Source organism: Euphorbia lathyris, chromosome 7, assembly GCF_963576675.1.
Source record: "Euphorbia lathyris chromosome 7, ddEupLath1.1, whole genome shotgun sequence".
NCBI classification, from domain to species: Eukaryota; Viridiplantae; Streptophyta; class Magnoliopsida; order Malpighiales; family Euphorbiaceae; genus Euphorbia; species Euphorbia lathyris.
The window spans coordinates 28823211-28835963 of NC_088916.1; the positions used below are offsets into that span (position 1 = coordinate 28823211).

Sequence of the window (12753 nt, forward strand, 5' to 3'; positions counted from 1 at the left end):
TATTAATTTTAAAAAATGATAAGAGAAATTTATAATGTGACATACCTTTCGACTAGTACAATTAATGTCACATACCTTTCGATTAGTACAATTAAAACATTGAGTAAAATTTAAAAGGTAAAGTCTAAAAAAATTTATGTGTTTTCATGTTATGTCAAATAGATACCTGTGAATTTTCTTTTGTTTAAGTAGGGAGTCATATTTTTGTTTTACTAAAAATGAGAATCTTTTAGTTTGACACTATAAAAACGTCCGTTAACGATTTCAAAATGAAAATTTTCAAAAAAAATTAAAGTTGTTTAATACCACATTTACTAGGGAACAAATTTTTTTATTTTCTAAAATCATTACTTTCAGAGCTTTCCCTCTTTAAATATCTAGGTTCTCCTTCTCATCAAACAACACCTAACTAACTTCAAAATTAAAAAGTTGAAGAATTAAAGTTGTTTAGAATATCATTAAATCTTTGAATTTTTCAAGTTTGAGATCGTCAATGCTCATTTTAATTTTGAAATCTTTATTTTTAATAAAGCAAAAACCTTCAGCCATCTCCTAGTCGTAAAAAAAAACTTCGATTTCTATTTGGATAAATAATTTTTACAAGTAAATGTTTGACAAACGTGAAAGCACATTATTTTTTGGAATAAAGTATCAAAATAGATATAAGGTTTTTGAAAAAATATTAATATGGACTTCACATACAAAATAACATCAATATAGGTTTAACGTGTAAAATAAAGTACCAACTTAGGCATCGATAACGAAATGCGACACATCATTCATATTACTCTGTTAAGTTTTGATTTCTCTCTCCACGTATATATACATAACTTAATAAAGTAATATGAATGACATGTCATGTTCCATCATTAAAACCTAAATTGATACTCTTATTTAAATATTAAACCTATATTCGTATATTTTATACATGAAACCTAAATTGATACTTCTAAAAAAAAAAAACTATTTACATACTTTACTATATTTTTTTTTAATTACCAAAATTTGAATTAGTAGATTTTTTTTTTGAATTAGTAGAGTTAAATACACGTAGAAGTAGAACTTGAAGAATCGGCGTGAAACCTCCACCGCACAATACGTGTCAAAATCTAAGTGGATGAACTGTTTATTTAGCGGCACATATGCCTTACATGCCAAATGCTTTTCATTTACAGTGTTTCATAATCTTCAACTTCAATAACAAGTACCCAAAAAAAAATACAAAAAACCCTTCAATGGCAACACGACACCGTTTATCGATTAACTGTGACTCACCCTACGTGAAATACTGTACGGCTCCTTTCTTCCTTCCTTCCTTGGCTTCCTAGTTATAAGAAAAACGTAGAGAAACCACAAACACAAAAACCAATTCGCCTCTCTCATCTCATCTAATCTAATCATTTTTCTGCAGAAACCGAAAGTGCTCTTTATTTATTTTATTTTATTTTTATTTCCGTTTTATTTTAATTTGCAATTACGGAAAGAAATTAAATATTTGAATAAACAGATAAAGAAGGGACAGATTTTTTTTAGATATAAATCGGGGAAGATTTTAGTGTGGAATTCAAGTGTTTGGTAGCGATGGGGAAGAAGAGGAAATCTGTAGCCACAAACCTGGACGAGGTGGATCGGACCATGTACGCTTCCTTTTGTAGCGCTGCTAATTCTCTGTCTCAGCTTTATACCCAGTCTATGAACCACCAGAAACTCTCCTTTCAGGCTGGTGAACGCCACGGCCTTGTAAGGATTCTTTCTTTTATCTCTTTTATTTCCTCCTTAAGTTGATGTTTTTGTTGAATCCGGTTCTGATTTTTGATTTTAGGGTATTGCGTTGAACAATTAAGCACATAGGTTCTTTTCCCTTCCTTAATTTTTTATTATTTTTTATGCTTTTCTAGTTTAGATGAACGTTGCTCTTTCCTCTTCCTGTCGCAAGCTTTCGTGGTTGTTTTATCTGACTATTCGTAAAGTGTTTTGATGAATTAAGATGGGATTGATGGTGGTCTGCTCTTTCTTTTGTTGTTCTTGCTGGTGATTTTTACGCTTGACTGAATTGGGCTTCTCTTCCTTGTTAATATTTTGTAATCGAAATTTTAGTAAGTTACATTCATTCCATTACTGATGAAACACTGGTTTTAGTCATTTCCAACAACTTGAAGAAGCGATTGGAGTTTGAATTAATGTCATTCTAGCCCTTGCAATGGTGAAGTGCTAATTCTTAACCAACTTATTTATGAAACTGAAGTTGCTCGACCTTGTAGTAAATTCTTCTCTTGAAACTGAGTTTTATATGTTTTTGTTTTTTAAAGTTCTTTCCTACTTGGAGGTTTTTGGAAATTGATTGTTCTTTAGACTCATAATAGCATTAAATTTGTTGGGAGACTTTAAAGGTTTGTGTTGTCTGAGAAAGTTCATAGAGGAGCTTTGCTAGATTAGTTGCTAGAGGAATAAGCAAACATGCGTTGGAGTTTGAATTAATGTCATTCTAGCCCTTGCAATGGTGAAGTGCTAATTCTTAACCAACTTATTTACGAAACTGAAGTTGCTCGACCTTGTAGTAAATTCTTCTCTTGAAACTGAGTTTTATATGTTTTTGTTTTTTAAAGTTCTTTCCTACTTTGGAGGTTTTTGGAAATTGATTGTTCTTTAGACTCATAATAGCATTAAATTTGTTGGGAGACTTTTAAGCAAACATCCGTTGGAGTTTGAATTAATGTCATTCTAGCCCTTGCAATGGTGAAGTGCTAATTCTTAACCAACTTATTTACGAAACTGAAGTTGCTCGACCTTGTAGTAAATTCTTCTCTTGAAACTGAGTTTTATATGTTTTTGTTTTTTAAAGTTCTTTCCTACTTTGGAGGTTTCTGGAAATTGATTGTTCTTTAGACTCATAATAGCATTAAATTTGTTGGGAGACTTTAAAGGTTTGTGTTGTTTGAGAAAGTTCATAGAGGAGCTTTGCTAGAGTAGTTGCTAGAGGAATAAGCAAACATGCGTTGGAGTTTGAATTAATGTCATTCTAGCCCTTGCAATGGTGAAGTGCTATTTCTTAACCAACTTATTTATGAAACTGAAGTTGCTCGACCTTGTAGTAAATTCTTCTCTTGAAACTGAGTTTTATATGTTTTTGTTTTTTAAAGTTCTTTCCTACTTTGGAGGTTTTTAGAAATTGATTGTTCTTTAGACTCATAATAGCATTAAATTTGTTGGGAGACTTTAAAGGTTTGTGTTGTCTGAGAAAGTTCATAGAGGAGCTTTGCTAGAGTAGTTGCTAGAGGAATAAGCAAACATGCGTTGGAGTTTGAATTAATGTCATTCTAGCCCTTGCAATGGTGAAGTGCTAATTCTTAACCAACTTATTTATGAAACTGAAGTTGCTCGACCTTGTAGTAAATTCTTCTCTTGAAACTGAGTTTTATATGTTTTTGTTTTTTAAAGTTCTTTCCTACTTTGGAGGTTTTTAGAAATTGATTGTTCTTTAGACTCATAATAGCATTAAATTTGTTGGGAGACTTTAAAGGTTTGTGTTGTCTGAGAAAGTTCATAGAGGAGCTTTGCTAGATTAGTTGCTAGAGGAATAAGCAAACATGCGTTGGAGTTTGAATTAATGTCATTCTAGCCCTTGCAATGGTGAAGTGCTAATTCTTAACCAACTTATTTATGAAACTGAAGTTGCTCGACCTTGTAGTAAATTCTTCTCTTGAAACTGAGTTTTATATGTTTTTGTTTTTTAAAGTTCTTTCCTACTTGGAGGTTTTTGGAAATTGATTGTTCTTTAGACTCATAATAGCATTAAATTTTTTGGGAGACTTTAAAGGTTTGTGTTGTCTGAGAAAGTTCATAGAGGAGCTTTGCTAGATTAGTTGCTAGAGGAATAAGCAAACATGCGTTGGAGTTTGAATTAATGTCATTCTAGCCCTTGCAATGGTGAAGTGCTAATTCTTAACCAACTTATTTACGAAACTGAAGTTGCTCGACCTTGTAGTAAATTCTTCTCTTGAAACTGAGTTTTATATGTTTTTGTTTTTTAAAGTTCTTTCCTACTTTGGAGGTTTTTGGAAATTGATTGTTCTTTAGACTCATAATAGCATTAAATTTGTTGGGAGACTTTAAAGGTTTGTGTTGTCTGAGAAAGTTCATAGAGGAGCTTTGCTAGATTAGTTGCTAGAGGAATAAGCAAACATGCGTTGGAGTTTGAATTAATGTCATTCTAGCCCTTGCAATGGTGAAGTGCTAATTCTTAACCAACTTATTTATGAAACTGAAGTTGCTCGACCTTGTAGTAAATTCTTCTCTTGAAACTGAGTTTTATATGTTTTTGTTTTTTAAAGTTCTTTCCTACTTTGGAGGTTTTTGGAAATTGATTGTTCTTTAGACTCATAATAGCATTAAATTTGTTGGGAGACTTTAAAGGTTTGTGTTGTCTGAGAAAGTTCATAGAGGAGCTTTGCTAGATTAGTTGCTAGAGGAATAAGCAAACATGCGTTGGAGTTTGAATTAATGTCATTCTAGCCCTTGCAATGGTGAAGTGCTAATTCTTAACCAACTTATTTAGTGAAGTGCTAATTCTTAACCAACTTATTTATGAAACTGAAGTTGCTCGACCTTGTAGTAAATTCTTCTCTTGAAACTGAGTTTTATATGTTTTTGTTTTTTAAAGTTCTTTCCTACTTTGGAGGTTTTTAGAAATTGATTGTTCTTTAGACTCATAATAGCATTAAATTTGTTGGGAGACTTTAAAGGTTTGTGTTGTCTGAGAAAGTTCATAGAGGAGCTTTGCTAGATTAGTTGCTAGAGGAATAAGCAAACATGCGTTGGAGTTTGAATTAATGTCATTCTAGCCCTTGCAATGGTGAAGTGCTAATTCTTAACCAACTTATTTATGAAACTGAAGTTGCTCGACCTTGTAGTAAATTCTTCTCTTGAAACTGAGTTTCATATGTTTTTGTTTTTTAAAGTTCTTTCTTACTTTGGAGGTTTTTGGAAATTGATTGTTCTTTAGACTCATAATAGCATTAAATTTGTTGGGAGACTTTAAAGGTTTGTGTTGTCTGAGAAAGTTCATAGAGGAGCTTTGCTTGATTAGTTGCTAGAGGAATAAGCAAACATGCGTCCAAGTTTTTTTGTTTGGCACTCTCATTGAACACTTGTTCAATTCATTTTATTTAATTGTTGATTACTAAGGCAACAATTACTTGACATTGGCTTTTGAGTTTTGACATTGGTTACAGACTGGAGGATAGATGGAAGAGGAAACTTGAACCATAGTTTTAGAACAGAGAAGCTGTGGACCTTTGATTATGAAGTAAGAATGACTTTAGCAGGGGTTGAACCCATAAGAGACAATGGAAACTTGTTGTGAACCCTTAGTAATTATTCCAGTGCAGGAAATGGACTCATAAAGAATGTAGTATGGTTCTTTCCAGCTGTAGTTCATTTAAATCTTAGTATAATTCATAGTGATCAGCGCCGCGCCTTAGGCTCAAAAGGCGCTAGCCTCCAGGCATGATGTCACGAGAATTACGCCTATTTAGAGTGAATTGTTATATTTCGTATTCTTATTTAAGGTAGGCTATATTTTCTATTCTTATTTAAGGTAGGTTAGAATTAATAGGGTGATTTAAGGTAAGTTAGAATTATAAGGGCCATGAATTTAGTAGGCTAGCTATACTTTCCTTTTCCTTTTTTTCCTATCTAAAAGAATCGGTTTTGATATATGCAGCCCTTAGGGCTGCATATAAGCATTTAATGCAATAAAAATATTCTTTTTATATTTTCAATATCTATATTTATTACGCATTGAATTTCTAAATGCAACAAAACTCATTTAATGCAATCATATATTCTTTTATATTTTCAATATATACATTTATTATACATTGAACTTCTAACGTTTTTGGAAGAGTGTAGATTTACCCGTAACAATGAATTTAAAAAGACTGTTTCACTGTTATGTAACTCGTTATTCAATTATCACATAAGACCTTGCAAACATCAATTATGTCTAAAATATTTATTTGGTTACTAAGTTACAACTAACATGTCCAAATAATAATATTTAAGTCTGTCAGATAAAAGTTAGTCACAAAAAACTGCATACAACCTGTCAAAGTACAAATAACTGCTTTATTTTATCGACAAAATACAAATAACATTGAAACAGTCTGTTTAAATTCATGGTCATAGGTGAATATGCAGTTTTCCAAAAACGTTAGAAGTCCAATGTATAATAAATCTAGATATTGAAAATATAAAAGAATATATGATTACATTAAATGAGTTTTGTTGTATTTAGAAATTTAATGCATAATAAATATAGATATTGGAAATATAAAAAGAATATTTTAGCTTCAAAAAAAATAAAAAGAATATTTTATTGCATTAAATGCTTATATGCTCTAAGGGCTAAGGGCTACATATATCAAACCGTAAAAGAATTACTCTGTTTTCTTTCTTCTAAATTCTTCTCTCTATTTATCTTGATCACTCTGTTCTTCTCTTCTCCTAAGATCTTTCTGCCCTAATCTTACTGTCAGAAATCCAAATCTGTAAATCCTTCTCAAACTTGATTCAATCGATTCAAGAACTTAGAGGAGTCTCAAATCCTTCTTCAGTTGCACCCCAAGTGTTTGATGAAATTCCTGAGAGAAAATTAGAACCACCGGATTTCAGTTTGCAAGAAAAATATTGAAAAGAAAAACAAAATGTGTGGCTCTGTTTTCTATTTTCTCGAGGTATCTCATTGTCAGAACCATAGAAGTCCTAGAAGCTATGAAGCACGGAAACTTTGTTGAAGTAGCGTTTCTACGTTTCCACAAGATGTGGGAAATGGAAACGCCCGGAAACGGAAACGAACCGTTTCCGGGCACGTTTCTGTAACTAAAGAAAATTGGATACGTGTTTCCAAAATCTGAAAGACATTCAAAACTCAAACGGTTCATATTGAAATTGATCTCCATACTTAAACGCATGTAACTCCATGATTTTTTCTTCTTCTTCCGAGTTTTGCGATTTTTTCTTCTTTTAGTCTGGTCTGGGTTGTTTTTCTTTGAGTCTGGTCTGGGATTTCTTCTTGTTCTTCGAGTGGGGATTGTGCAGTTTTTTTTTTTTTTCTGTGCCTTCTTGAATGGTGTGATGGAGAGAGACTTCTGGAATGTTTGGGTTGGTTGCACTTGGACCTTTTATATTGTTTATTATTTAAATAGTGTTATTTCTTTTTTTTACTCTTTAGCTAAAGACTTTAATTTTACACATTTTGATATTTATACATATTTGTTTTTATTAATTAATTGGTACTTGATATTAGTAACATGTTTATTTTATTAAATTGGTAGTTTTTTCATTAATTTGTTTTCATTTTACCAATAATTAGTTTATGTATTTATAATTTATGATGATTTTTATATTTATTATATTTTTTAATATTTATAAATATGTCCCTATATTTTTAATATTTACACGTTTCCCCCACGTTTCCGTTTCCTATGTTTTTTAGAAATCGCGTTTCCCGTATCCGTTTCCGTTTCCGTGCATCATAGCCTAGAAGTGGCTACTGTTTGTCTTCATGCAGTTATTAGTCCATGGATGGTATGGTTCATATGCAAGATGCACAATGGCCATGTTTCCATAGTGCTGCCAACCTTATATTAAAACAGTACTTTGTTAATGACCATGGGATCCTAACTATCCTCACAACCAGTCCTCTCAATCCAATGACTAAAGCTGCAAACTGAAACTAAAAGGGTTTCTCTCTACTTTTTCATGCAAGAGATTTGGGGTAACCTTATAAAGTAATCAAATTTCACCGTTATCTTCCATATACTTCCATTCAGTTTCAAGCATTTCAATTAATATTTTCTTAAGTCCAAAACCCCTTTCACTTATTCAATTGCTTAGATAACGAAGGATTTTAGTAGAATTGGTACTTAAATACTAGTCCTTGAGGGATCGACTGGTTCTTACGAAATATACTACTTGTTGCAATAGAGTGCACTTGCTTTATAAATGACTATACATCTGACAATCAACAAGTTTGCTTTAGTTCTTCTTGTGCCCTTCTCATAGGATTATTACTTGTTGCATCAAGCAATGAAGAGCTATCGTGGTCATTAAATTTGTAAAAAAACATTCAACTATTAAATTTATAAAATTTACTTAATGCTGCACCTGGAATTTTGTCTTTCCCCATTATACCAAGTTAAGATTTCTGTTAGAATAACTTATAGAATTTAGAAGTATCTTCAACAATATTGTCTTCTCTTACGTGGTTATAACTCTGCCAATGTAATCCCTTATGGTATTTTACTAAACTAAATTTGTTTCCCCTGTTTTAAAAGAAATTTAGTTGTTACAGAAAATTAGTACTTGACTAGTAGCATAACGATGAAATATTTTTTCTACAGAAAAGCAATAGCTTGTGTATCCCTATCTATATCCTTTTGCCGAGCCATAATTCAATTAAAAAAAAAACTTTAATGGAGGAAATAACTAGAAATTAACATGTGCAGTGTTAACCCACTAATGAAAGTTTATGGCTCTTGTAAGTGCTAATTTTTCATATTTTATATCTGGCCTGAGACTCCTAATTTGCTGATTTTCCTTGTCTTTTTGTGTTTAGGATAAACTATATCAGTGGATTTGGAGACAACAAGAGGGAGGGTCCAGAGTGACAACTGTTGATATAGTCAATTACATTCAGGTTTGCCTAATTTATTTACAGTTCAGTCTTTTACGGTTTTACTTTCTCATTTTTGTCGCTTAAAACTGTCAAAACTGATTTTAACTGCATCATCTTATGTAACTTTCTGCATATGTAAACTAAATTTGGGAAAAGAATTTGACCAACTCCATATGTAAAATAAAAAGGGCATTTGTTTTACAAAATTAGCAAACAAAAGAATTTGACTAACTCCATTTGCCACGTCATCAAATCAACATGCCACATCATTAAGCCAACATGCTGTGTCAACATGCCATATCATCAAAATCAACATACCACGTCATAAAAAACTAACGCCATTAGTCAAATTCCTTTTTTGCTAACTTTGTAAAGCACATGCCTCTTTTGCAAGAAAAAATGCCACATTCCTCTCTACTTGCAAATCGGGCATTTTGTACTTCTCCCAATAAAATTTTGAAGTTTTGCCTGCATTTGTAAGTTGTTTAAGAAGTAGCAGGCGAGATGTCTCATTATGGAGTTCAGAATGACATTGTCATCTGAATTAATTTTGTTCCAACTGCGTGGTTATTCCTCTCAGTAAAATTGTAAGATAGAGTTATTGTTGAGCATCTGATAAAGCATGTAGAGGTCATTTTTTTCATTTTTTCAAGACTAGGCTGTAACATTTTGGCAGCTTACTTGATGAAAACGCGAAAATTGAAAGCACTATTGATCATCATGTTGTACCATGAAAAGGCATGAATTTCACGTTATTAGGCTGGTTTATGAAAAATGATCCTGTGGTTTAATGGTAAATAATTGGAGCTTTGTTTTGGATTCTGAATACATTCCCAGTTTGTAGCTTCATTTGTTTGGGCTCCAAGTGTGATTATATGCAGTTATGAATTTGAAACTGTGGTATTTCGTGTGCAGAATGAGCTGGATTATAGCGGAGAAGAGCCACCAATGTCCCCTAGAGCTCCGTCACAGCATCAGATTCAGTTCACAAATTCCAACTTTCCTTCTTCAGGGTCATCTGGTCCAATAGCTGGTGCACAGATTACTCGGTCTGAGCATTGTGATCAACAACCCAAGAATTCAGTGTTCTCGAATGCTTTGTCAAGCCCCATCCGTCGAAGCCTCCAGAACTACCACATTGCACAGGGAGGAGGATATTATCCAACAGGTGGTCCACCAACGGGAAATGGAACACGCACCAGTAGCGATCCCAACTATGTTCAGCAGCAGAACAGGGATAGTAATCCTGTAAGTTCCAATGATTCTTCAATGGACATTTGATATATGAGGTTTTTAGATGGTAAATGGCTTGCTTGGGTTAAAAAGAATTGGGAAGGTTTTGAAATTACATTACTGTGTTGGTAAATGGAAAATGATTACTTGATACAAGAACAAGAAAAATGCATGATGCTTATGACCGTTTGAAGCGTGAAGAAGATAGCTACTAGGAAGGAAATGGCATAAAGATGAAAGCACCATAACCTATTAGTTTTCTTTTTTCTTTTTTAATGTCTTTTTTGATGCTTAAGTTGGGTCTTTAATGTCATGTAAAGCGTGTCCTTGAATTGACTCAGCAACTTATAAAATATGTTATCATTGTTGTTATTTTCTTTCCTTTTAAATTCATTATAGTGGTCTTACTTGACTAGTCATTAGGGGAATGTCTATAAATCAATTTGTGGTAATTAGAACAAGTGTTTTTTAATTACATTGCTAAATTTGGGTTATAAATAATGATATTTTTAACTTTAGTTTTCTAAATCGAAACTATAAATCATATAGTGAACAATTTACGTTTTTTCTTAATTTGACAATTTATGAATTGAATTGATGTTTAAATTTTCCGTAATTCGATTTGGAATATACACTGGTAATTTCCACTTGTAACTTTTTTATGGACTATGGACTAATTGTTATCACATTATATGGTATGAGATTTATAATGTTGGGCAGCTCTTTAAATTGTGTTATAAACTTCTTCATTCATATAACTTCTTTAGCTTTTCCAAAAGATGCAATGTACTCAGTTTTGGTTGTAAAAACATTGGTTTGCTTGGAACTCTTCCTGTTGACCCGCCTCATTCAGAATAAATATGTACCCTAATTAAGATTTACTATCATCGTAATTGGTATAGATACTAGCATCCGAGTACTATTGAACTTGGTTCACCTCCTGCATATACTGAGAATATCTCCTTAGTACTTAAGCACTCAAGAATGTTCTTGATAACAATCAAGTGTGGATTATTGGGATTACCATGGAATCTACTTGAGGGGTGTCAACATGGGTTTGTGGGTCGTAAACGACCTACTCAGGTGACTTGTTTAGGTCAAACCTAACATGACCCGTTTAATAAATGGGTTGACACGACACAACCCGTTTAATAAACGGGTTAACCTTGTTTATGCAAACAGAAAAAATATGACTAAAAAATTAATATAACTCGGTTGACCCATTAACCTGCTATATATCAAAATCTGTTAAATGGGTTGTATGACTCGTCAACCCATCAACCCATTATAACAAAAATCCAATAAATAAACATAAAATGTTAATTAAAATGTATAATATTCAACAAATATCAAAATAAACTCAAACACAAATAAAAAAAACCTTAAAATAAAATATATGGGCCGGGTTAAATGGGTTCTCGGATTGGATCGACACGGCCCACCAGTACGCTTAAAATTACATGGGTTGCAATTAATTCACAGATCAATGGGACATGTTCCATAAACGAGTTAAGTGAGTCGACCCATTTGACTCGTTTATCACTCAAACTCATTAAGGCTCAACCCTTTAAATTGTGGGTTATGCGGATCGTGTTAGCGGGTCATGACCCATATTGACACTCCTACTTGTCACGCTTAGTGCATAAGCAACATCTCGGGTTGTACATAATAGTATAAATCATGCGATCTCTATCTCGTTCTACATCGGTCGTCAAAGATTGTTTTGTAGAAAGTTTTATCTCATTTGATATATGGGTAATTCTTGGATTAATCCATGCTAAACCTTTTAGCATCTTATATGTATGTATGTTGATTTGGTGAGTCTAATTAGTCTATTCAATCTATGCCTATTGATCCTATAGCTAGGAGGCGTTTGGTTTGAACATCGGAAACAGAATCGGAATCGGAATGCGTCGGAATCAGAATTAAAATGATTATTTATTTATCATGTTTAGTTCAATCTGAAATCAGAATAAAATACTCTTTGAAATTGTTTAGTTTTTTTAATGATCGGAATGGAAATAAATACAATATTTGCTTAAAATAATTTAGTAAATAATTATTATTATAACATCAATTAATAAATATAAAAAATAGTAAATCATCCTCAAAACATACATTTTAATACAAAGAAAAATTACTATAAAGAACTAGTATTTTAAAATAAAATTAATGGTTTCTTATTGATAAAATTTTTTATTACTTGTAAATAAAAATAATGGTATTATAATTTCAAAGAAATATATATAAAATAGAATATAGTATTGGTTAACCATCATCTATTTCTCAACAAACAAAATAACCATTTAAAAAGCAAAAAATACAAGACACAAATGGTTAAAATCATGGGATTTTTACACGTAAAAAACGTGTACATGCTGGGTTTTTTTTCCTTTTAATAAATCAATAGTAATGAAAATGGAATGTGATTGATTTGGAGAGAGAAGGGAATGAATGACTCTTATATTTGGAGAATGAGATTATCATTCCCAAGTTAATATTTGTTTAACCAAACACTAACAAAAAGAATAATATACATTCTCATTTCCATTCCATAATTTAAGTTTAGCTAACCGAACCCCTTTAATATATAAGTTGCTTCACCCATGTCTTTCATGGAGAAATTGCTAGATGACAGTATGTCATTCATATACAACACTAGGAAGAGGATCACGATCCCACTAACCTAGTTGTATACACAAGGTTCGTCAATGTTTTGTTTAAATCCATATAATACTTTTTGGTTTCATCAAAATGTTTATTCCAACTTCTAGATGTTTGCTTAAGTTCATAAATGGATTCTTGCAGTTTGTAGTTTGATATAAAACCTTCAGGTTGTATCA

General features: G+C 32.1%; 1 protein-coding gene across 1 annotated transcript; it reads left to right on the forward strand.

Annotated features, from left to right (window-relative positions):
* Positions 1-1229: 1229 nt before the first annotated feature.
* On the forward strand, positions 1230-10282 carry LOC136235362 (uncharacterized). Its single transcript, XM_066024999.1, has 3 exons — positions 1230-1740; positions 8618-8698; positions 9593-10282. The coding sequence occupies exons 1-3, from the start codon at positions 1582-1584 to the stop codon at positions 9956-9958; spliced, it is 606 nt and encodes a 201-aa protein (XP_065881071.1). The 5' UTR covers positions 1230-1581; the 3' UTR covers positions 9959-10282.
* The last annotated feature ends 2471 nt before the right edge of the window (positions 10283-12753 follow it).

Coding starts and splice junctions, on each gene's coding strand:
- LOC136235362 (XM_066024999.1), top strand. CDS start 1,582: ATGGGGAAGAAGAGGAAATCTGTAGCCACAAACCTGGACGAGGTGGAT. Junction 1,741..8,617: donor CTGGTGAACGCCACGGCCTT/GTAAGGATTCTT, acceptor TTTTGTGTTTAG/GATAAACTATATCAGTGGAT. Junction 8,699..9,592: donor ATATAGTCAATTACATTCAG/GTTTGCCTAATT, acceptor TTTCGTGTGCAG/AATGAGCTGGATTATAGCGG.